Source organism: Erythranthe guttata, chromosome 8, assembly GCF_056151865.1.
Source record: "Erythranthe guttata isolate IM_541 chromosome 8, IM_541, whole genome shotgun sequence".
NCBI lineage: Eukaryota > Viridiplantae > Streptophyta > Magnoliopsida > Lamiales > Phrymaceae > Erythranthe > Erythranthe guttata.
This window is the reverse complement of record NC_142540.1, coordinates 14,274,869-14,300,332: the sequence shown is the minus strand read 5'-3', so window position 1 is coordinate 14,300,332 and position 25,464 is coordinate 14,274,869. Positions and strand designations below refer to the sequence as shown.

At 39.2% G+C, this 25,464-nt stretch overlaps 2 protein-coding genes across 4 annotated transcripts; one reads left to right on the top strand and one right to left on the bottom strand.

Moving 5' to 3' along the window:
- Window positions 1–260: 260 nt before the first annotated feature.
- Window positions 261–6,818, top strand: LOC105970595 (protein STRUBBELIG-RECEPTOR FAMILY 3). 3 transcript variants are annotated; one of them, XM_012995421.2, is made up of 17 exons: window positions 261–565; window positions 1,025–1,225; window positions 1,548–1,677; window positions 1,779–1,850; window positions 1,942–2,007; window positions 2,102–2,173; window positions 2,271–2,342; window positions 2,427–2,498; window positions 2,569–2,634; window positions 3,470–3,535; window positions 3,728–4,158; window positions 4,264–4,679; window positions 4,773–5,044; window positions 5,178–5,316; window positions 5,817–5,953; window positions 6,061–6,217; window positions 6,310–6,818. In XM_012995421.2, the coding sequence occupies exons 2-17, from the start codon at window positions 1,117–1,119 to the stop codon at window positions 6,403–6,405; spliced, it is 2,373 nt and encodes a 790-aa protein (XP_012850875.2). In that variant the 5' UTR covers window positions 261–565; window positions 1,025–1,116; the 3' UTR covers window positions 6,406–6,818. The 3 variants fall into 3 exon arrangements, with proteins under 3 accessions (XP_012850875.2, XP_012850876.2, XP_012850877.2); XM_012995422.2 differs by having other exon boundaries at window positions 383–804; XM_012995423.2 differs by lacking the exons at window positions 261–565; window positions 1,025–1,225; window positions 1,548–1,677; window positions 1,779–1,850 and having other exon boundaries at window positions 2,113–2,173.
- A 9,191-nt stretch (window positions 6,819–16,009) lies between these two features.
- Window positions 16,010–16,855, bottom strand: LOC148768575 (uncharacterized). The gene has a single exon (XM_088821275.1). It carries the CDS (start codon window positions 16,853–16,855, stop codon window positions 16,010–16,012), a length of 846 nt encoding a protein of 281 aa, XP_088677401.1.
- Between the last annotated feature and the right edge of the window lie 8,609 nt (window positions 16,856–25,464).

Genomic DNA, 25,464 nt, shown 5'->3' with positions numbered 1-25,464 from the left:
AACAAAGATAATAAAGCTGCACACACAGAAACTCACAGTAGCATATGGGTCTTTGCGTAGGCTTTAGGCAGTACACCTAATTAGGAACCCCAGCGAATTTACCTTTCTACCCTCTCAAATCCCAAAAATTAAACAGTGGCGGCTATTATTTACTATATTTTGTCCGTAAAACTCCAAAACACAACAATCGCAAAACCCACGCGCCGCACGGCCGCGTGGGCTCCACTCTATCTACAAGTAACCGTTACCAACTAACGGCAGGGCACAATCTGTCACTGTAATAAGAACTAACACACACGATCCAGTAAAAGCGCGTGGTTCCCAAATTTCTCACCTCCATTACAAAGCACAAATAGCTACTATATCTAATTGCTGATGATATATACTTTTTGGAGAGAGAAAGTGAAGAGAGAGAGAGAGATAGGAATTAGGAAGGAAGAAAGTGGGAAGAGTTCCCTCAGTTTCTCTCTCTCTCTCTCTCTGCAACTTTTATATACATTTTTTTTTATCTTTTCATTTTTCTTTTCTTCTCACATTTCCAGCTAAGTAGTGTAAAGCCGTAAAGGTCTGGCCTTCTCTCTCTCCTCTCTCTCTCTCTCTCTTCTTTCTCTCTCTAGAAGTTTAATTGAAATTACTGCTACTTCAAAATTCATTAATGCCCAGCACCACATGCAGTAATTTTCTTACTTGATTTAATGAATTTTGAAGCTTAACTAGCTGTGAGGATTAATGAATGCTATTTCCCTTCTAGGGATGCCATCATTTTCTCATTATTCCCCTCCTTGTTTCCTAATTATTTAACCGGTAATTTTATTTATTTATTTATTTCCTTTTTTTTTTTTTTTTAAATTGAGAGCTGTTAAAAATCCTTTTTGTTCTAGTATGTATTTCTGGGAAGTTGCTGTGCAATTATCGTGTGTGATTGGGAATCTACAATAATTTTTTTGAGAATAAATAATTGGTAAATCAGAGATCAATCTGAGTGTGGGCTTATATTTTTTTTTTCTCTCTCTACCTTTTGCAGATTGGAAGGGGGTTTTATGTATGTATGTATGTATAGGGTATGCATTGTGTTTTTCAAGGTAAAAAAAAAAAGTAGATTGAAGAATTGGAGCAATGGTTGGGAACAGATCTGCACTGAATTTCTTACATTTGGAGATCCTTTTGGGGTTTGCCTTCATTTTTGCTGTCAGAATTTCACATTGTTACACCAGTTTTAGTGATGGTGAGCCCAAATTATATTTATTTATTCATTTTTTTCTTTTATTAATATTATTATTTTTTTTCTTACAAATGTCAGACTGTAAGAGAATGAATGACAAGCATATAACCCAATTTCTTGTTTTGCATTTTTATTACCAAGCAATGCTGCTGTAAATTGCAGTTTTTTTTCGCGAGGTTGTTTACGTTTTTTCAATTAATTTAGTTCACCATCATTTCATCTTCTGCTTAAGAGCTTTTATTTGTTCGTAATGTGTAATAATACTTGCTACGTTCAAGTTCTCGTTTTATAATGTGAATATCTATTAATTCATTTACTGGACTAGTTGCTGCTATAAATCGGTTATACGCTGATTTGGGATCTCCGTCTCTACCTGGATGGATTGCCAGTGGTGGTGACCCTTGTGGTGAACTTTGGCAAGGTGTTGTCTGTGTGGATTCTTCCATAACCTCGATGTACGAACCCTTGCCTTTTTTTTTTCTTTTTTAAATTTCAAAAAAATGAACTATGATGATGTGTCGCCTATAGCTAAACGATCGTGTTATCCTATTTATAGAACGCTGATTGGGGCTAATTTGGGAGGAGAGTTAGGCAACAGTCTTAGAGAATTCACTTCTATTACATCGATGTGAGTACACGCATAAACCTTATTCCAATCAAATATGTTTTTTTTTCCTTGTCTATGCCGAGGTGACTGTAACTTTATCTTATGATGACAGAACACTAAGCAACAACCTTATCGGGGGTACAATTCCGACCGAGTTACCAGTTACATTAGTCAACATGTACGTTCAGACAACTTTCTAAACGTGAATTAAACGAACTAGCAGAAACCTTGTACTTGATTCTCATGTGATAGTGTTTCTTTACCTTTGGCAGTTTTCTTTCAGATAACAAGCTCACCGGAACTATACCAAGTTCTTTATCGTCACTGACTCAATTATCTGCTATGTAAGTATTTATTTATATTCACCGATTTCCGTATATGAATTTGCTCTCGTTTATGCTATTATTTTTTCGTTAATAATATTTGACTGTTTTACTTCAGGTCCCTTAACAACAATGAATTATCGGGAGAAATCCCCGATGCTTTTGATGGCCTTCCCGTTTTGATTAATTTGTACGAGACTGTTAATTACCGAGACATATTTAATTGATGTAATTAGATTACTATGTTGTTAATGCATTTGCATCTTGTGTGCAGAGATTTATCGAGTAACAATTTGAGTGGGGAGTTGCCACCTTCGATGCAAAACATGTCATCTATTACTACCCTGTAAGAAACTTAATCTATGTTCTTTCGGTTTTATTATCTATTCAATTGAAACTAATATTCTCGTCGACAGCCATTTGCAGAATAATCAGCTATCTGGATCTCTTGATGTTTTGGAAGACCTTCCTCTTCAAGATTTGTACTCTTCTTACGCCATATAATAATATGCTCATATTTTTCGTGTTTTCGTAATTCCATCGCCAAATTTATATAACTCTACTAACTCTCTCTCTCTCTCTCTCTCTCTCTCTCTCTCTCTCTCTCTCTCTCTCTCTCTCTCTCTCTCTCTCTCTCTCTCTCTCTCTCTCTCTCTCTCTCTCTCTCTCTCTCTCTCTCTCTCTCTCTCTCTCTCTCTCTCTCTCTCTCTCTCTCTCTCTCTCTCTCTCTCTCTCTCTCTCTCTCTCTCTCTCTCTCTCTCTCTCTCTCTCTCTCTCTCTCTCTCTCTCTCTCTCTCTCTCTCTCTCTCTCTCTCTCTCTCTCTCTCTCTCTCTCTCTCTCTCTCTCTCTCTCTCTCTCTCTCTCTCTCTCTCTCTCTCTCTCTCTCTCTCTCTCTCTCTCTCTCTCTCTCTCTCTCTCTCTCTCTCTCTCTCTCTCTCTCTCTCTCTCTCTCTCTCTCTCTCTCTCTCTCTCTCTCTCTCTCTCTCTCTCTCTCTCTCTCTCTCTCTCTCTCTCTCTCTCTCTCTCTCTCTCTCTCTCTCTCTCTCTCTCTCTCTCTCTCTCTCTCTCTCTCTCTCTCTCTCTCTCTCTCTCTCTCTCTCTCTCTCTCTCTCTCTCTCTCTCTCTCTCTCTCTCTCTCTCTCTCTCTCTCTCTCTCTCTCTCTCTCTCTCTCTCTCTCTCTCTCTCTCTCTCTCTCTCTCTCTCTCTCTCTCTCTCTCTCTCTCTCTCTCTCTCTCTCTCTCTCTCTCTCTCTCTCTCTCTCTCTCTCTCTCTCTCTCTCTCTCTCTCTCTCTCTCTCTCTCTCCCCATCTTACAGAGACGTACAGAACAACTTATTTTCTGGACCAATACCTACCAAGTTGTTGAACATACCCAATTTCAGGTAGCTACGAAATGCTCCAATTTTTCCTCTCGATTTCCGGAAATTCGTTGAATCCCTTTTACGGAAACCTGCGGCAGTATGTATATATATATATATATATATATATATATATATATATATATATATATATATATATATATATATATAAGCATATGGTTGCTAATTTTTGTTGTTTCCGGATAATAATTTCAGGAGTGACGGCAATCTGTTCAATTCTAGTATAGCTCCATTAGGTCCGCCAACATCCTCGTCCACAGGAACACCACCACCAGCACTGCCGTTTTTCCCGGGACCAAATTCAGATCAAAAGCCACCACCGCCACCTGGACGAAGACCACCGAAACAGGCTGATGGACCATCCACAACAGAAGAATCAAACTCCAAATCAAAAAAATCTTCTTCTTCGAGTACGAAAAGAATTGTATGGATATCGATTGCAGCCGTACTGTCCTTCGTAATATTGCTATTAGCAATCCTACTCTTTATGCCGAGATGTCTCAGAGAAAGAAGAGAACATTACAGAAGAACACCAAAGCGGCACGAAATAGCTCCGTACACCGGCATTCGAGATAATCCGAGAGACGGTGGTCCGTTAATCCTACCGAGCCATGATGTAGAGAAAGGTAAAACCATGTTCGTTACGTTTCTTGAAAATCTACCCTTTCCTCGTAGAACCTTTTTTTCTAAATCGAAAAAAAAAATGCTATTCTTTTTGAGAAAAAACACAGCTCCTCCTGTTGTGAGGAAAAAGGAAGAGAACAAACCGAGAGCAGTGGGTTCGATACCTAAACCACGAGACGAAGAGGATGTAAATAAACAACAGACGAGTGGAGCAGTGCCTAGGAGGAGTCAGTATGAGATAGACATGAGTAGATTCGAGATAGATGTGCTGCCGCCACCGCCGCCGCCGCCACCACCACCTCCACCTCCTCCGCCACCACCGCCACCTCCTCCATCAGATAGGGTTATCGTGAATCCAATCATAGCATCTGAAGCAAGTGCAACCAGACATGTACCCGCAACTTCCGTGAAGGCATATTCAATAGCGTCTCTCCAGCAGTATACAAATAGCTTTTCGCAAGAAAATCTCGTCGGAAGTGGAATGCTTGGGAATGTATACCGGGCAGAGCTATCTGACGGAAGGGTATGAATGCTTAATTTTTTCTTACTGGTCATGCCACATCAGCTTATGTTAATTTTTTCTGACATTTAGTCGTCGATGCTTATGTTGTTGTAGTTGCTTGCAATAAAGAAATTGGATAAAAGAGTGGCGAACCAGTTGAAGGAGGATCAGTTTATCGAACTGGTTAATAGTCTCGATAGCATTCGACATGCTAATGTCGTTGAGCTCATGGGTTATTGCTCAGAGCATGGACAGAGGCTTCTAATTTACGAGTATTGCACTAACGGAACACTGCAAGATGCTCTTCACTCCGACGACGAGTTTAAGAAAAAACTGTCGTGGAATACTCGCATTAGGATGGCTCTTGGAGCTGCTCGAGCTTTAGAGTAAGTCAAACTTCAATGCAGTTGACCGGGTTTTTTTTTTTTTTTTTTTTTTTAAATTAAACGGATTAATGAATGCTGGGAAATATTGTACTGTCTCGAGTTTCTGACTTTGTGAAAACTTATTTCTTACAAGGTATCTGCATGAGGTTTGTGAACCGCCTATAATTCACAGGAATTTCAAGTCGGCTAATGTTCTACTCGATGAAGAATTATCTGTCCTTGTCTCTGATTGTGGTTTGGCTCCGTTGATTTTGTCAGGAGTTGTCAGTCAGGTAATAATAATTCTTATTGTCTGAAGCAAACTTCTTTTTGGTGCTGAATAATTATGATAATAAAACATGCTAGGTGTGTTTACTTCAACTGCATTTGCTAGCATGTGAAATTAGTCGAGATGTCTTAAATACGCTGCATGATGAACATAGGACCAACGTCCATCTCCAAAAATGATGTCAGAGGAACTGTAAGATAGTACAGCAGGACATATATTTTTTTTCTGTTGGACAACAATATTTTGTTGCGGGTAAATCACAACCACCTCCTGAGTAAAGTTTATTTACGAAAAAACCCCTAGGGGCGGTTGTAATTCACCCTTTCTTCTGCTTCATTTGAAATTTAAAGAAAAAAAAGTTTGCTAACAAAAGAAGTTAAAGACCTATCAAAGGCCTACCTGTCGGAGTTTGATTATTATGTCAATAAAATTTAGATAATTTAATAAATTGTTATGTCTTTAAGATGTTATGCTGAGCGACTACATATGTTTATTATTACGCAGCTATCGGGACAGCTACTGACAACGTACGGTTATGGTGCACCTGAGTTTGAGTCGGGGGTATACACAACAAAGAGCGACGTTTACAGTTTCGGAGTGGTGATGTTAGAACTCTTAACAGGAAGAATGTCTTATGACAGGTAATTCAACTAAACTAATTGCTTAATTTCATTAAAATATGTCTGATGATAATGATTGTCTTGATTTTCTTATTATTGGGAGAAATAAATTAATGTGTAATAAATAGGACAAGAAGTAGAGGAGAGCAATTTCTAGTGAGATGGGCAATTCCTCAGCTTCATGACATTGATACCTTGTCGAGGATGGTCGATCCTTCTCTCTCTGGAAACTATCCTGTCAAATCCTTATCCCATTTTGCCGACATTATTTCCCGATGCGTCCTGGTTTGTTTTCTTTTTGTTTTCTTTTTTTTTTTCCAAATTTTATTTAATTTGAGAAGCTTCTAAAATAAATGCATTTTCCGATATGCATGCAGGCGGAACCTGAGTTTAGACCACTGATGTCTGAAGTAGTACAGGACCTCATGCAACTGATAAGGAGGGAATCTCCACGTAGGTCAGACGAGGACTAACTTAGAGTTATTACACCTCGCTAGTGCTAAAAAGAATCATGCGATAAAAGCTCAAAAAAAGAAAGCTCCCATAGAAAGTTTTCGTGTATGCGGAGGATTTTGTTTGGCAAAAAAAAGTGCATATATAGTTGATCTGACAGGTATCCTTGATTCTTGTGTCGGTGCTCTTTGTTTGCGCAATTATAAATTGGTCAAGAGGCAAGCTATATATATACTAACCCGATTATTGAATCGTTGTTATTTATTAGTTTTGTGAAATTGTCTATTGTATATGTTTTAATTTGTTCCATATCCATAATTCTTTCTTTGAGCCTAATTGCATTCCTTTTAGGCAAAAGATGATTGTTTGCTCCTTCATTACATTTTTTGTACTTCCAATTGGGAATCTTTTATATATTATGTTTATTGCTTTAGTGGTTTTGGTGCTAATTTCTTTTTCGACATCTTAGCCGGTTCTAGAACCAAACAACAACCAGTTCTGAAGGTAGACGAAGTAGACAATCGTCTAGCTAGGGTCCCGAAAATTTAGTCAATTTTTGGGTCCGTAACTTTTCGTACACTATATTCATTACTTTAATTTTATAATATGTTCATTATCGGGTTCCCTAATTTCTATATAAAGTTAAAATGATAAGTTACTTAGAAGTAATATATTATAACTTTTTGATGCATTAGTTGTTTATAGATTACTATTGATAATAACAGTTATAGTTCATGTAAAATGTCAAAGTTGATTTTGATTAAGTTTTACATTCGATCAACCATGTGCCATGAAAGATATCATAAATTAACTACATTATCTATTGAAAGAATTTGACATAAAATTTTATATTCACTAGTTTGATTCATAATTTTGCAATTCATTAAGCAAGAATAATATTTTATCTGGGATATCAAAAATGTATTATATAGTTTGTTACCGAGTAATCATAAATATATTATTTGAAATATTAAATATATTTATGTTTGATATAATATATACGTATTTATTATATTTTTTATGCTTATTGTGTATTTTGTGTTAATTTAAATATCTCAAGAATACTGGCAATTGGCATGCTCTTATGTTATGTTAATGTTAGTCAAATACTTTAAAACAATCATCTACTTCTCTTTGTATACGCCAACTGATATCTTATTTTATATTTTAAAAAGATGAGTAATGTAAATTAATAGCTATGATTTTGAATAAAAAAAATCTTTCTTTTTTTTTTTTTTTTGCGAAATTAAGATATACAAGGAGTTCTCCTATTCGAGATAATTTTAAAGCTCATTTAAAAAACCAAAATATTTAGGAATGGACCTTCGTCCAAGATAGGTTCTTAAATAAGATGTAGTATTTGACCATTCATCATTATGAATTTATGATAGTGTTGTTTTTGGTTCCTCTACTTCTTTGTTTTGGTTTTTAGCCTAAATGTTGCATAACTCTCCATTTGTTGTAAGAAATAGTTCTTGTGTAAAGAATAGCTTTTCTTGTGGACCACCCTGAATCACAAAATAATGTTTGGTGTAGTGGGTTTTACTCTTGCAGAATACCCATATTTTTAATATATTGAAGCTCCTTTCTCTTGGTTAATTTTTTTTCCAGCCCCTTTCTCCTAGTTTATTTTTTTGCAGCCCCTCTCTCCTAGTTTATTTTTTTCAGCCCCTCTCTCCTAGTTTATTTTTTTCAGCCCCTCTTCCTTTTCTTGGCTCAATTAATTTTTTATTTCATATTTCAGCTCCTTTCTCTTGGTTAATTTTTTTTCCAGCCCCTCTCTCCTAGTTTATTTTTTTCTCAGCCCCTCTCACCTAGTTTATTTTTTTCAGCCCCTCTCTCGTAGTTTATTTTTTTTCAGTCCCTCTTCCTATTTCTTGGCTCAATTACTTTTTTTCCAGCCCCTCTCTCCTAGTTTATTTTTTTCAGCCCCTCTCCTAGTTTATTTTTTTTTCAGCCCCTCTTCCTTTTTCTTGGCTCAATTATTTTTTTTTTCATTTTTTTTGCCTCAATAGATTTTGTTTCAGCCCCTCTTTCCCAATTTTTTTCTTCAACCCCTCTTACTTTTTTTTGCCCCAATTTTTTTTTTCAGCCCCTCTCCCCAAAAACGTAGAAAATTTTAGTTCATTTTTTTTTACCTCAATAAATTTTGTTTCAGCCTTCTCCCAAAAACGCTCCTCTTCCAAATCAGAAACCAAAATCTCTTTTTTTTTTTTTTCAAACCATAAGTAAAAGGGAAATGGATTTACGTTTGGACTAGAAATAAATTTTCAATCAGAGTTGTAATTAAAATATTTGTATATTTTTATTATTTAATATTCGAATATTTAATTACTATTTTTTTCTATGCGGCCTGCCCTGAATTTTCATCCTGAATCCGTCACAACCTCAAGTTTGTACCAATTTAAAATTTAATCCCCTATGTTCACAAAAAAAAAAAAAAAACATATTTGGTATCTAATGTTTCAAAAAATCAACACTTTTAGTCTTGTCCATCAATTTTTCATGAGTACTAACGGAATCATGATTCATGCATGCGCCTACGAGTGCCCTAATTGACGAACTAACGGTAAATTGACATAAATGACCTAAAGTGTTATTTTACTGAAACATAAGGTGAAACATAAGGGACAAAATGTTTCTTTTTGGTTTATGATGCATCCGACTGGAAGTACATTTTTTTGTAGAATTTCGTATTATCTTTTCTCAAACGTTAATGGTACGACATCCTTATGTTATCTATACTTCAATTTCTTTTGAGTGAGGTTGTTTGTATTCCATCAAATTTATCATCATACTTCATCAAATATTGCTTCCCAATCGTACCTCTTGCATACTTTATGTATTTTTTGACCAATTCCAATTTGACAAGGGTCAGTTCGGCACTGGGTCCTACCACACATTCTCAGCATAGCGTGCTAGAGGCCCAACATGGTGAAAGAAGTAAAGTGGGTCAGAAAGTTCGTTCAACGGCCCACGAGAAATCGAGATGGACTACGAATGTTCGCCATGAAGGCTGCGATAAGACAAACGAGCCAAGAGCTCGCGATTAGACAAGCGGTCCCAAAGCCCGCTCTATGCTGCTAGTATATATGAATAGGAAAGGCAACGCCCATTATGGGTGAGCTGGCGTCATGACTGTTGGAGGATGCCAATTTGGAGATAAATTCCATAAATAAATAAGGAAAAAAAAATACAAATTAGAATCCATGATTGGACAAATTAGGGCCAATCTCGGATGAATAAAATGAACTCTAAATTAGGAAATGTCCATAGATGATGATACAATCTCCTGGTAAAAGAAGCAATGATATTTCTGTAGATGAAACTTTAAGTTCCGTTTTTGCATAGAAAAGAAAAACAACTCCTTTTACTCAAAAAAAAAAAAAAAAAGAAAAACAACTCCTACAATAGTTCCCTATTAATACATTAACTTCTCTACAATAACTACCCATTATCTAATAATAACTACTAAACAAAAGATAAGTAAATAAATAATAATATTTAATTAAACTTCTCTCGTGCTGTCGTGCATATCATTCTAGCCATTTGTTAAATAGCGTGGGTTGGGTTTTGGCTTGCGAGAGCTATGCCGAATCGTATCATTCTCCTCCCCTTCGAAACGAACCTTGTCCCCAAGGTTGAGATGGGGAAATTGCTTGGCTAGAACTACGAATGGCTCCCAAGTAGCTTCTTCACTTGACAAGAATTTCCACTGTACCAACACCTGCCGCTCCCGACCACCCTTGCCCACCACCGTTCGAGTGTCTAAGATTTTATTCGGTTCGACTTGTGGAGAACCATCTGGGCTGTATGGCGGCAATGTGGGTACAGCTGGAGCTTGGTTTCCCATTATACGCCGCTATAATGACACATGGAACACCGGATGTATTCGAGAATCGACCATAACTCTAGTCGATACGCCACACGTCCCACCCGCTCGATCACTTTGAACGGACCATAGAAACGACTAGCAAGCTTTTGATAAATTTGTTTAAATACTGAGTGTTGCCGATAAGGCTGGAGTCGCAAATACACCCAGTCTCCCACTTCAAAGTTTTCCTCATGGCGATGTTGATCGGCGACCTGTTTCATTCTATTCCTTGCAGCTGCCAAGTTCTCTTTAAGCTCCTTCAACAACTCATTTCTCGAACGAAGTGCATAATCTACCTCCTGCACCACCACCATCCCTGGTATATATTGGATTAACGACGGCGGAGGTCTCCCATAAACGGCTTCAAAAGGCGACATCCCAATAGATTGGTGAAATTGTTAAAGTAGGTGACCAACAAGCCAACTTGTGGCTGTGGTCTTTCGTATTTATTATGGTAATAAACAAACCTTTTTTCGTATTAATGATAAAACACCTTGGCATTCTATATCTTTGTCCCTTTGTCACAAGCGTAGATATAGTCCTTACAGTTATTACAAGTACTAGTAATTGATCGTTAGGATCGTGAGATACTTACTTAAGTATTATAACTGTTAAACGTGTTCCTAGTCGAAGGGTTACGCCACCAATGAGGATATCGGCCTTTCCCATTAAGAGACTAGCACTTAGTGTATGTGTACTGCATCTCATCAGTAAACGGTATTGTGATATCGGCATGCATAAGTGGGTGCTCGTAAGTTGACGAGTTCACAGAACTCCCTCACCCTAGAAATCTCTAAGTGGTTCCCAATAATCGAGTAGAGATATCTATGGTATAGTTGTACACCATTAGTCCTTATGACCTAGACATCACCGTAACTTCACTAGAGGACCTGCTGTATCGTGACCTGTCCCTGAGTTCCACCGAGGACCGCCCCCAGGGCCAGGGCCGGTCCCAGGGTCTCGGAGGCCCGAGGCGAGAAACGAAAACGAGGCCTCTCTTAATTACCAACTTTATTTTGAGTTATCAACTCATTCCTCAACCACAATTCCACAATTTCATCTTCGACATAGTTTTGGAAGATAATTTATTTAAATCTGAGAGCTCCGTTTGTAATTTTTTATAATATCCCAACTCAAACTTTTCTATTGCTCACTGTGTCGATAGATACTCAACCCTTGAAATTCCAAAATATAAAGTATAATACAAAAGAGCCAAATTATTGAACCCAAAATATAAACACAATAAGTAACAAAAAAAATATAAGATTAGAAATGAAAGAATCAAGATAATGACAGATAAATCTAATTAATTCTTAGCTTGTCATTCAACAAAGAAGAAAAGAAAAAAAGGAGGGAAATTAAAAAATAAAATTAGAAAAAAAAGGGAAATTAAAACATAAATTAAAAAAGAAAAATAAAAGGAAAATTAAAAAAACATAAACAAAAAAGGGGGAAAAAAGAAGGAAATTAAAAATAAAATTAAAAAACAAAAAAAAAAACAAAACAAAGATAGAGAGGGAATGGCAAACAAAAAAGGGAAATTAAAGAATAAAATTAGAAAAATAAAAATTAATACAAAAGAGCCAAATTATTGAACCCAAAATATAAACACAACAAGTAACAAAAAAATATAAGATTAGAAATGAAAGAATCAAGATAATGACAGATAAATCTAATTAATTCTTAGCTTGTCATTCAACAAAGAAGAAAAGAAAAAAAGGAGGGAAATTAAAAAATAAAATTAGAAAAAAAAGGGAAATTAAAACATAAATTAAAAAAGAAAAAGAAAAGGAAAATTAAAAAAACATAAAAAAAAGGGGAAAAAAAAGAGGGAAATTAAAAATAAAATTAAAAAAGAAAAAAAAAAAAAACAAAACAAAGATAGAGAGGGAATGGCAAACAAAAAAGGGAAATTAAAGAATAAAATTAGAAAAATAAAAATTAAAAAAAGAAAAAAAAAGAAACATAAAAAGAGATAGAGAGGCAGCTGTCAGATGGCCAGCTATGTTGAAGGCAATTCTTGGAAAAACTTTGTAGCTCAATACTTATCTAACAATTACAAAAATTGGAGGCCCTAAAAGTTTTCGATTTTTCGGAGGCCCAAGGCGACGGCCTTGCTCGCCTTGGGCTTGGGCCGGCCCTGCCAAGGGCCAGTGTTCGTGCAGTCCGAAATCTAGTGGGAGGTCTGTGCATTGTAGTCGGGGATTCGATCGCTAGAATAATCTTGGATGTCCTATGTGTTCTTATAGTTTGTAATCTCTCTAAGTCTTTGGTCAGAGCTGACTAAGTGATGATTAGAGAATTCGATTCTCTAAGTCATGCACGTAACGATTACAACACTTAGAACGATCGCACGGTCATTGAACAAATAAAGAGGTCTCGATGAACCAATGCCTCTAGTTCAATCGGGACATATGAATCGAAGGGATCGTACTGTACGTTTACTATATCTGAAGGTTCTTGCAGGCACTTCATTTGTATCTAGGAAATCATGACGCGTAGTTACTAGACGCCAATCTTGATTCGTTGGGTGATTAAGGTGAAATGAGTTTCATCTTAATCGTAACTCTAAGGGACGAGTTTTGACCACAAAGGGTTGTGGACCCACGGCTAGCTTACACCTGAACCATCGAGGGTCACACTGCTCGTGCACATGAGATCTTTGAATAAACGGTCAAAGGTAAAAATGGTTTATCTTTGCATGATTGGAAGTCAATATGATTGGGTCCAACATTCGTAATTTGGAATTATGAATGAGAATAAGAAAAGTAAAAGAATAGGCGAACATCTTAGTGGACTTTCTAAATCGGGAAGTTTCCAAATTTAGAAAGTGCACTGAATTAGGGTTTCCACTTTTGGAAAGTTGGAAATCGAGAGTTGGCACTCGTAATGACGAGGACATTATAATGATTCCGAAAATGTAATTGTTATAGTTTTCCGATCATCGAGTTGAGAGAGACGAGCAAGTAAAAGAACTAACGAACTTAAGCTGTTGGGCTCGGTCCAACTTAAGCCCGTTAGGGTTTATATGCAAGACACTATAAATACTTGATTTATAGGTCTTGCACATAGACAACACACGAAACCCTAACCCTAGCCGCTCCCCCTCTCTCTCGGCCACTCTTCCCCGCGGCCACCACCGCCGCCGCCGCCGGAATCTTGCCGGAATCGGCCATCTCTTGGCCGATTCACATTTGTAGCAATTTCCTTCTTTCTATTCTTCCGTTTTTATAACTATTACGTGTCTAGTGCCACGTGTTTAGTAGATCGAAGTATACGAGGTGAAATCCGAGAGGAGGAAGATCGCAGATCGAAGAATCGAAGAGCAGCACACGAGCCGACGCCGCACGCAATCCCACGCGCCGCCCGAAGACAGCGCGTGAGTCACACGCGCCGCCGTAGCTCGTCTTGTAGCTGCTGCCGGTTCGCCGCTGCTGTCTCGGATTGTACGGATTGGTTTCTGTAGCAATCTAGCTTTGCTTAGTGCGCCTACCTCACGCTTCAAGAGGTAAACTTTCGAATCCATTGTCCTTCGATTCGTTTTCGTTTAAGTTAACATATGCATATTCGTTTTAATAAAAGTTTGTATGATTTTATGTGTCTACATGAAATTGATTTTATTATTGCGAGCATGATTGTTTGATTTAAACGCGAGCATGCTAATTGATTTAAATTCGGTTAAATTATTAAGCATGTATGTTGTTTTTTAATTTCGCTGGAAGCGCAAAGGTATGCAGTTAATTGTCTTCAATTATCGGGCATGTGTTTATGTGTTTTAAATTCGTTTAATTCGCATAAAATTTTTGTTTTCCGCTGTGTACACGTGTCCGATTCCCAACAGAAATGAGGAATTATACCAGAATTCAGCCCACGCTAAGAAGTCTTCCCGAAGTCGCGGTTTATGACACACGAAACATCGTAAGTATTGCTCGAGACATCGATTCACCACTTCTGTTTGCCCGTCCATCTCGGGGTGATACGCCGAGCTTGTCTTCAGCTCCGTGCCTTGCAAGCGAAATAATTCCTTCCAAAATTGGCTCAAAAAAACCTTGTCCCTGTCGGAAACAATGGACATTGGCAAGCCGTGTAACTTCACCACCCCACGAATAAATATGTTGGCCACATATTTAGCCGTGAAAGGGTGAGCCAAGGTTAAGAAATGAGCATATTTTGACAATCGGTCCACAACAACCAAAATTTTATCTTTTCCACGCGATCTCGGCAAACCCTCGATGAAATCCATGCTAATATATGACCAAATTAACTCGGGAATGGGTAAAGGTTTCAGTAACCCAGTTAGTTTACGCAAATCCGCCTTGTTCCGCTGGTACATGTCGCACTCTCGAATAAACCTCTTGACATCGCTGCGCAACCCTTGCAAATAAAATATTTGTGAAATCCGCTTAATGGTTTTTAGAACACCCACGTGGCCTGCTGAGGGAGAACAATGGAACTTCCGCAATAATTTCTCGCGAAGGGGCAACACTTCAGGCACCACTACTCGCCCTTTGAACCACACACATCCATTGCGCCACTCATGCCCCTTGGAACTGAGTGGATCTGCCTTCAATTTTAGTTGCAACTCTTTAAGTTGCGGATCTCCATGAGTTGCTCTAGCGATTTCGTTCCAAATATCCCAATTTGGTAGCGCGATTGCCCACAATTCAGCCTCCGTCTCTTGATCAACCTCGGACATGTTGAGGTTTTCGTCGTCTAGTTGTTCACGGCAAGATAGGGCATCGGCTGCCCCGTTCTCTTTTCCGGGCTTGTATACTATCTCGAAATCAAATCCCAAAAGCTTGGCTATCCATTTCTGTTGTTCCGGGGTTGTGATTCTTTGCTCGAGCAAACAACGTAAGCTTTTATGGTCGGTGCATATTTGAAACTGTCGCCCAAGTAAATAAGGTCGTCAGCTCCGGACCACTTCTAGGATTGCTAACATTTCTTTCCCATAAGTCGACCATGCTCGTTTTTTCTCGCTGATTCCCTCGCTAAGTAATGCTATTGGACGTCCTTTCTGACTCAAGATTGCACCAATACCATTCCTCGATGCATCTGTCTCAATAACGAATTTTTCGGCGAAATTCGGTAAAGCCAATACAGCACATCGAAAGCCTTCTCTGCTGCCTCATTCCACACGAACTGCCCTTTTTAAGGAGATTAGTCAGCGGTCTCGCTATCGTTCCATAGTTCTGCACGAATTTACGGTAATAACCCGTTAACCCCAAAAATCCACGCAACTCTCTTACTGTAGCTGGTTTCGGCCACTCCACCATGGCTTGCACTTTTTGTTGGTCCACACGAACTCCATCTCGAGATACCCAGTGGCCCAGATACTCAACTTGTCGCTGCCCAAAGCAACACTTACTCGGTTTGACGTAAAATTGTCCCTTCCTCAATATTCCAAAGGTCGTATGCAAATGTTTCAAGTGGTCGTCCCAATTGCTACTGTAGATCAATATCTCGTCAAAAAAAAACGAGTATAAATCGCCGTAAGTATGGTCGAAAGATTTCATTCATGTCGGCTTGGAATGTAGATGGTGCATTACACAATCCGAATGGCATCACCAAATATTCATAGTGCCCATTGTGTGCCCGAAATGCGGTCTTGTGGATATCGTCTGGGTGAACACGTAGTTGATGATATCCAGCCCGAAGATCTAATTTGCTAAAAAATTCCGCACCATGAAGTTCATCCAACATATCGTCAACCGTTGGAATTGGAAATCTGTCTTTGACAGTGACTTCGTTTAATTTTCTGTAATCTGTACAAAAACCCCAAGATCATCCTTCTTTCGTACTAATAAAACTGGCGACGAGAACGGACTATTACTATGCCGAATCAGCCCCGACTCAAGTAATTCCGCTACCCGCTTCTCTATTTCATTCTTTTGAAAGTGAGCGTATCTATACGGTGGAACGTTCACCACTTTTGATTCGTGGTCGAACTCTCTCGGTGGTGGTAATGTTTTTGGTTCCTCCTGTACATCAGCAAATTCCTCCAGAATTTGTTGTATGACTTTGTTTTCTACAGGTTTAATTGATTTTGGTTCATATTGGTGAATCGCTGTGAGCCCAAATAGTTCTCCACCTTCATCCCAATCTGCCAAAATTGAATTCATGTCACTCTGCTCAATTTCTTTCCTCGTACGTTCCTTAATGTGGTGTTCTTGATCCCCTTTGTAGAACCACATCGACCTATCACGATAATCTGTGAGAACAGGCCCGAGGGACTCTAGCCAAGGCAAGCCGAGTACAACATCCAAGCCAATAATCGGTAGAGAATATATAGTCGTTTCAAACGCATATCCTTGCAGCTCCATAGGTACCTTTACAAACTTCTCACAGCTATCTAACTTTTCCCCATTGACAACCTTGACAAGAAATGGTCGAATTCGAGTCACCGGAATTTGTAGTTCCTCAGCAAGTCGTAGATTAATGAAATTCAAACTGGACCCACTATCGATCAACATCTCTACCCTTGCCTTCCCTAACAAACCCGCTAGGCGCATCGTAGGGGCCCCGGTTTCTTCCCCCAATGCGTTTAATAAAATCTGGGGTTCGTCTTCAAAGTCCTCTTTTTCATTTTTCTTCATTTCAATCAATAATGCTTGTGCGCGTTTACATCGATGCCTCGGAACATATTTCTCGTCGCAGTTGTAGCATATTTTTTTTCTCTCCGTAGTTGCAACTCATCCCACGATATTCGTCGTGTCTCCCCTGTCAGCGGCGGTCGACTAGAATTACTTGTCGTTGGCGCCCCTCTCCCGGCTAGGCGATTACCCGAATTCCATTTTCGTGTTGAATGTAATTGTTCATCCTTTCTCTTGGCCAATTCAATAGCAGTTTGCAAATCCTTTGGTTTAAATAGCCGAACATCACTTGCTATTTCTTCTCGGAGGCCAGCCATAAAGGCCCCCATGAGTGCCTCATCTCCCCACTTCGGCAAACAATTTATGAGGCGTTCGAATTCTCCTAAGAATTCACAAAATCGTCCTTTTTGACGAAGACGACATATTGACTCATTTGGATCTTCATAGTCTCCGTGTCCAAAACGGAGAAGAAGTCCCTTTTCGAAGTGTTTCCACGAAATTTGGTGATCTCGATTTGCTCGTTCGAACCACTGCCACTATTGATTGGCATCCCCTTCTAGATAAAATGAGGCTAAAGTAACCTTTCTTGTACCGTGGATTTCGTTGGCCAAAAAAATTGTTTTGCCCAACTGAGGCGAACCCTCAGTTCCTCCCCTGCAAACCTTGGAAAATCCATTCGTATTTGATTCCTCCGCCTGTCCCTAAATTTGTGACCCCTCTGTCCCGACACCCGACTTCTAACTGAGCCGTTGGAAGCGTGACTCCCCTCGCTATCTTCCCCTTCGGTCGATGTGTTTGTCGGCGAACGGCTGTTCCGCCTGCCCCAACGATTACGCAGATTGCGCTGTTCTCGCCCTTTCTCCATTAACTGTTGCATCTATGTCTTTATTTCTTGGATGAAATTCTCCAACAATTCCATTCTTTCTCTTTTAGTTGCCGGTATTGATGTTATCGCAATTTGGCTCTGATACCAATTGATACAGTCTCCTGGTAAAAGAAGCAATGATATTGTTTTAGATGAAACTTCAAGTTCCGTTTTTGCATAGAAAAGAAATACAACTCCGACAATAGTTCCCTATTAATACAATAACTACCCATTATCTAATAATAACTACTAAACAAAAGATAAGTAAATAAATAATAATATTTAATTAAACTTCTCTCATGCATATAATTCTAGCCATTTGTTAAATAGCGTGGGTTGGGTTTTGGCTAGCGAGAGCTACGCCGAATCGTATCAAATGATTTTTCATATAAACAACTGTACCAAACCCAATTAGGGTGTAGACACATAAAATTAATTAATTGGTTAATTAAATTAGCCAATTAAATTGTGTCTAAATTAAATTATACATTGTCTTGCAAGACAAGTCATGGAGATAATTATCAATTAATTATTGGCCAATAGGATTATTTCTTTTCTTCCAAGTTATAAGAGATAAATATCAATTTAAAGAGAGCCAATCAAATCGCGCCACATCATCAAGAAGACTTTATGTAGGACTCTTATTCTACCACTATAAATAGGGACCCTCTCTACACACTTCAAGACACAACTCAAGAAGAACAAAAACCATAGGAGAAAATTATCTCTACAATATTCAAGTCATCTTCATCAAATTCAAGTCGTTCTTCATCAAATTCAAGTCGTTCTTCAACAAATCAAGATCGAAGGAAGAATGAAGGGCTAAATCCACCAAGAACTCCAAGATCTTCAAGTCAAAGCTCGTCAAAGTTCAGCGTTTGATCCGAGATTCAAGTCGCAAGATCCTCGGAAAACGTTATTCAAGTTCAAAATCAAATCCGGAGAAGATCATGTCAACGACCCGACTCCGAAATTCAAAGTCAACATATATTGTTCTTGAGAGAAGAATCAGAGGATTAAATTAGAGTTTGTAACCCGTAATATTTTATTTTAATTCGATAGATTATCTTTGTGCAAGTTTTTCTTGTTTGTCTAAATCGCAGATAAGAATTTGTTGCTACAAATTTTGGCACGCCCGGTGGGACATCTCTACCTCTTATCTCTTCTCTCTCTCGAAGATCCTCGAAGTGTTGCAGTGACTGCTCTACGTTCACAATGAAGATTGCTACTTCAGATTCATCAAGTGTGGGCTTAGGTACAAGGAGTATGGCTAAGAAGATGCAATCATCCTCCGAGACTAACTCGACGCCTCAAACCATTCAGAAAGGCTTACCACCTCTTGTCAACACAAGCGCATACGTGGAAGGTTCAAAACGAGAGATTTCACAGCCCACGCCTCGTTCAACATCAAGCTACTCAGAGGTGGCATCCGTCATGACAACAAACGCTACAACCATGGATGAGCAAATTGCAAGTTTGACAAAGGCCATTGAGGTACTCGCAAAGCATGTTCAACAACGAGATTTTCAAATTGCCAAGTTGATCAACAAGATGGACAAAGCCGATGCTAGTCAAGCTGTGGAGAATCAGATAGAGGTTCAAGACGAAGTCGAGACATCCACAAAGCAACAACCAGTTGAAAACGAGAAGGCTCCAGCTCAAGAACTTCAAGTTTCTCCCGAAGGGCTGATTCATGTAGATCAAGTGATGACGCTGATCAGTGGAGCTATCAAAGACAAGTTGGAAGGAAGCTCGAAGTCTCCATCGACCTATGTCAAGCCATACACGCAAAGGATTGATGATATAAAGATGCCAATGGGCTATATACCCCAAAAGTTTCAACAATTTGACGGCGAAGGCAACCCAAGCAACATGTGGCACACTTCGTGGAGACTTGCAATGATGCCGGCACATATGGAGATCACCTCGTCAAGCAATTCGTCCGATCGCTCAAAGAAAATGCGTTTGATTGGTACATTGATTTGGGGGCAAACTCCATCGATAGTTGGAAGCACTTAGGGGAAGAATTTCTCAACCGCTTTTACAGCACTCGAAGAACAGTCAGCATGATCGAGCTCACCAATTCCCGCCAGAGGAAGAAGGAACCTGTCATCGACTACATCAACCGTTGGAGAAATTTGAGCCTTAATTGCAAGGATCGACTGCCTGAGACATCAACTATTGAACTGTACATCCAAGGAATGCAATGGAGACTTCGATATATCCTTCAAGGAATTCAACCTAAAAGTTTTGAAGAGTTGGCCACTCGAGCACATGATATGGAGTTGAGCATAGCTGCAAATAGATTCGAAGAACCTTCATTCCAAAAGTCGTACCAGCTCAATGAAGAACCTGTTGAAGAAGAACAAGAAGATCATGAGGATTGGGGCAAGTCTTTTGAAGAAACAACACACTATGCAATATGACAAGTCAAATCAAATCAAGTACTCCTTGACATGAGTTTAAAAGGTCTACATGTCCAAATCAAGTGAAGCACTCCTTAACACGAGTTTAAAAGGTCTACAAGTCCAATTCAAGTGAAGCACTCCTTGACATGAGTTTAAAAGTTCTACAAGTCCAAATCAAGTGAAGGACTCCTTGACACGAGTTTAAAAGGTCTACATGTCAAAATCAAGTGAAGCACTCCTTCACAGGAGTTTAAAAGGTCTACATGTCCAAATCAAGTGAAATACTCATTGACACGAGTCTAAAAGGTCAACAAATTCAAGTCAAGTACTCCTTGACACGGGTTTAAAAGGTCTCCATGTCCAAGTCAAATCAAGGCTCCTTGATACGAGCATAAACTATCTACATATCCAAGTCAAATCAAGGCTCCTTGATATGAGCATAAACTATTTATATATCCAAGTTAAGTCAAGGCTCCTTGATACGGGCATAAACTATCTATATATCCATATCAAGTCAAGGCTCCTTGATACGAGCATAAACTATCTGCATATCCAAATCAAGTCAATGCTCCTCGATACGAGCATAAACTTCTATATGTCCAAATCCAAATCAAGGATCCTTGATACGAGCATAAACTATCCACATATTCAAATCAAGTCAAGGCTCCTTGATACGAGCATAAACTATCTATATATCCAAGTCAAGTCAAGGTCCCTTGATACGAGCATAAACTATCTACATATCCAAATTAAATCAAGGCTCCTTGATACGAGCATAAACTATCTACATGTCCAAATCAAATCAAGGCTCCCTGATACGAGCATAAACTATCTACATGTCCAAATCAAATCAAGGCTCCTTGATACGAGCATAAACTATCTACATATCCAAATCAAGTCAAGGCTCCTTGATACGAGTATAAACTATATATCCACAAATTCAAGTTAAATGCTCCTTCAACACGAGGTTAAACTGCATATATTTCTCATTGTCCACAAAACTGTGCATGGCATCTCTCAAAAGGATATATTTTGAACTACGTTATGACTTGATCCCTTTATAGGGTACGTAGGCAACTTATAATTTCTATAAGTTCAGTCATGATTTCAATGATGTATGGGCTTTGCTAGATCAAGCTGCAATTGAAGTTAAGCAATTATCGAGACTCATTCACTCCAAGACGCATTGTCCGTGAACAAGTCTCGAGGGGGCATTTGTAGACGCATAAAATTAATTAATTGGTTAATTAAATTAGCCAATTAAATTGTGTCTAAATTAAATTATACATTGTCTTGCAAGACAAGTCATGGAGATAATTATCAATTAATTATTGGCTAATAGGATTATTTCTTTTCTTCCAAGTTATAAGAGATAAATATCAATTTAAAGAGAGTCAATCAAATCGCGCCACGTCATCAAGAAGACTTTATGTAGGACTCTTATTCTACCACTATAAATAGGGACACTCTCTACACAATTCAAGACACAACTCAAGAATAAGAAAAAACCGTAGGAGAAAATTCTCTCTACAATATTCAAGTCATCTACATCAAATTCAAGTCGTTCTTCATCAAATTCAAGTCGTTCTTCAAAAAATTAAGATCGAATGAAGATTGAATGGCCAAATCCATCAAGAACTCCAAGATCTTCAAGTCAAAGCTCGTCAAAGTTCAGCGTTCGATCTGAGATTCAAGTTGCAAGACCCTCGGAAAACGTTATTCAAGTTCAAAATCAAATCCGGAGAAGATCAAGTCAACGACCCGACTCCGAAATTCAAAGTCAACATATATTGTTCTTGAAAGAAGAATCAGAGGATTAAATTAGAGTTTGTAACCCGCAATATTTTATTTTAGTTCAATAAATTATTTTTGTGCAAGACCTTCTTGTTTGTTAAATTCGCAGATAAGAATTCGTTGCTACATAGGGTTACGTTCATACATTACACTTTGATACTTCCTCTCGAATTCTCTCTCTTTTATCGTTATTCTACCGCTTTATTCATCACCGCCAGCCCAAAATCAGGTCGTAGGTGAACTCTCCAACGTCCGAGGGAGTAGGGTTTGAAGAAGGGTTTTGAGAATGCAAATACTATACCATCAAGTGAGCAGCCGTCCGTGAAAAATTGAGGTCGAGTTTAGGGGTTGAGTTCCTAAGATTCAATAGAAACTCACCTCTCGAAAAACAATTGAGGGAATGGTTTACCATCCTTTTCCTTTTTATTTTTCATATGTTTTAGTTCGTTCTCGTTATATTTCTGATTAAATATAATTTTGTGTGTATTCATTTTGCATTAATAAATCGTTATACCCGTGATATTGTTGCTACTCCGTGGATAGGTTGCACAAAATTGAATGGGTATCGAAAGTACCCGTGATCAAAAGAATGAGGTTGAGTGGATCGAGCATATCCAACGCGAGCTCCAGCAATTGAAGGAGCGAATCAGTCGCCCAAAAGAAGTCCTAATGCAGCCCAAGTCAACTGATGGAAAAAGTACCTCCTCAACTTGTCCGTTTTGGCCATGATGAAGAACATAGCTACAATTCGACTGACTGTGATGGGATAAAGTGCCGAGTATTTGCGACATCTTTGGTCAAGGCTGAACAACTCTGTGATACGGAATTGTTGGTATAATCCCTATTTTCATGCATATTATGGTTAGTGGAAGAAGTCAATAAACAATATCTTCATGTTTCATGTGATATTAGACCAAGTCACCTTCTGTTACTTTTGTTTAGCCTATTTCCTTAATCTTAGGCAGTAGTTGCATTTTAGTTAATTGTGTTCGTGTATAAATGCACCACTCCGAAATGAATAAAGGACATGAAATATTTCAGACTTCTATCTCTCATCTTCTTTCTCTCTCTCTCAAATTATTCTATCATTTGGCACCAGAGCCACGTTAACTATGGACACACAAGGGAAAAGCAATGCTGAGTTCCGCAATGACGTGAATGAAGCATTGGCCCGACATGAGTCAAGCACTGCTGAGTTTCGCAATGAGGTGAATGCCACATTGCAGGTGGTTTTGACGGAGCTCCAAGCATTGAGAATGACTCGAAACGCCAACCAAACCCAGACGGAAATCAACCCTTTCGCATCAGAGGGATCCCACCACTCGCACGCTGCTACCGCAATCATTAATACAGATCCACATCCCCAGCAACACCTCAAGCTGAATTTTCCCCGATTCAATGGGGAAGACCCGGTCTCGTGGATCTTTAGGGCTGAGCAATACTTTGACTTTCAGAATATTGCAGCTGAAACCCAAGTTCAGTTGGCCTCTTTCCACCTCGAAGGCATTGCTCTCCAGTGGCACCGCTGGCTAATGAAATTCCGGGGACCTCTTTCTTGGAATGACTTCACAAAAGCCCTTCTCCTTAGGTTCGGACCGACGGAATACGACGACCCTTCTGAAGCATTGTCACGTTTGAAACAAACCACTACAGTTGCTGCATATCAAGAGGCGTTTGAGAGACTCTCCCATCAGGTCGACGGGTTACCAGAGCAGTTTTTAATTGGTTGCTTTGTTGCCGGGCTACGCGATGACGTTCGCCTAGATGTAAAAATTAAGCAACCACGAACACTCGCCAACGCCATTGGAGTGGCAAGACTGATCGAGGAACGCAATCTCCTCCAGAGAAAAATAATGAATCCTAGCCGCCTCCCAATATCCGCCACGCTGCCAAGGACATCCAACACTTCCGCCGGAATTCTTGGACCCAATCCAAATCAACGCTCAAGTAATAACTCAAATTCTTCTTCGGTACCAGTTCGTCGAATCACAAATCAAGAGGCTCGTGAAAGGAGGGAGAAGGGATTATGCTATTATTGCGACGAAAAATATTTCCAGGGACACCGGTGCTCGCGACCCCAACTCTTCATGATCGCGGATACATTAACGGAAGAGGATGAAGCTGTAGACGATAACCAACAAGCTGGGGAAGTAAGTAACCAATTACCAGAGATATCTTTTCATGCCATTGCTGGGGGTGAACACCCACAAACCATCCGTGTTCTAGGCCGATTAAAGAACAAGGATTTAACTATCTTGATCGATGGTGGCAGCACTCATAATTTCATCGATCAAACGGTAATTTCCAGATTCGGGTTGCCAATCATAAAAGAAAAGAAATTTCAAGTGATCGTGGCGAATCGAGAAAAGATCGAGTGCTTAGGGCAGTGTCAGGGACTCACACTCACTATCCAAGGAATTTCAATCACGGCAGATTATTATATCCTTCCCGTCGCAGCATGCCAAGTTGTTTTGGGGGTTCAATGGTTGCAGACCTTAGGTCCTATTGAAACGGACTACAAAAATCTCACAATGGCGTTCAAGCTAGGTGGTGTCCATCGCACTCTTCACGGGGTAAGACGCGCTGGTGAATTTTCTAATATTGAGGTTTTGGATGACAATGATTTCACAAGGTTACAAGGCACGGGATATTATTTCCAAATTATTTCTGCCCAGAGCGAGCTCCCATCTGATCGACGACCACCACAAATACAAAAGTTGTTGGATCAGTATGCTCAAATTTTAGAGAATCCAAATGGTCTACCTCCAAAACGCTCTCATGATCACCAAATTCCCCTACAACCGAATGCCGAACCAGTTAGTGTGCGACCCTACCGATATCCCTACTACCAAAAGGCTGAAATTGAGCGAATGGTGGCTGAACTTCTCAGTTCTGGACTAATTAGACCAAGCACTAGTCCGTTTTCTTCGCCGGTATTGTTGGTCAAAAAGTCGGATGGGTCTTGGCGCTTTTGCGTCGACTACAGGGCCTTGAACAATATTACCATCAAAGACAAGTACCCGATTCCCGTGATCGACGAATTGTTAGATGAACTACACGGAGCGAAATTCTTCTCGAAATTAGATTTGAGATCCGGGTACCATCAAATTCGAATGCGAGCAGAGGATGTTTCGAAGACTGCATTTCGAACCCATGAAGGACACTATGAATTTTTGGTTATGCCATTCGGACTAACCAATGCACCGGCGACATTTCAAAGTCTTATGAATGACCTCTTTCGTTCTTATCTCAGAAAATTTATCTTGGTATTCTTCGACGATATACTGGTATACTCTAAGTCTTAGAACGACCATTTATCACATATACAAATTGTTTTCGATCTACTATCATCTAACCAGTTATTTGTCAAAGAATCAAAATGCCAATTTGGAGTTACACAGGTGACATATTTGGGTCACATAATTACCGAAAAAGGAGTGTCGGTCGATCCCGAAAAAAATACGAGCCGTAGTCTCTTGGCCAAAACCAACTAACACAAGGGGGGTACGCGGTTTTCTCGGCTTGGCGGGGTACTACCGAAAGTT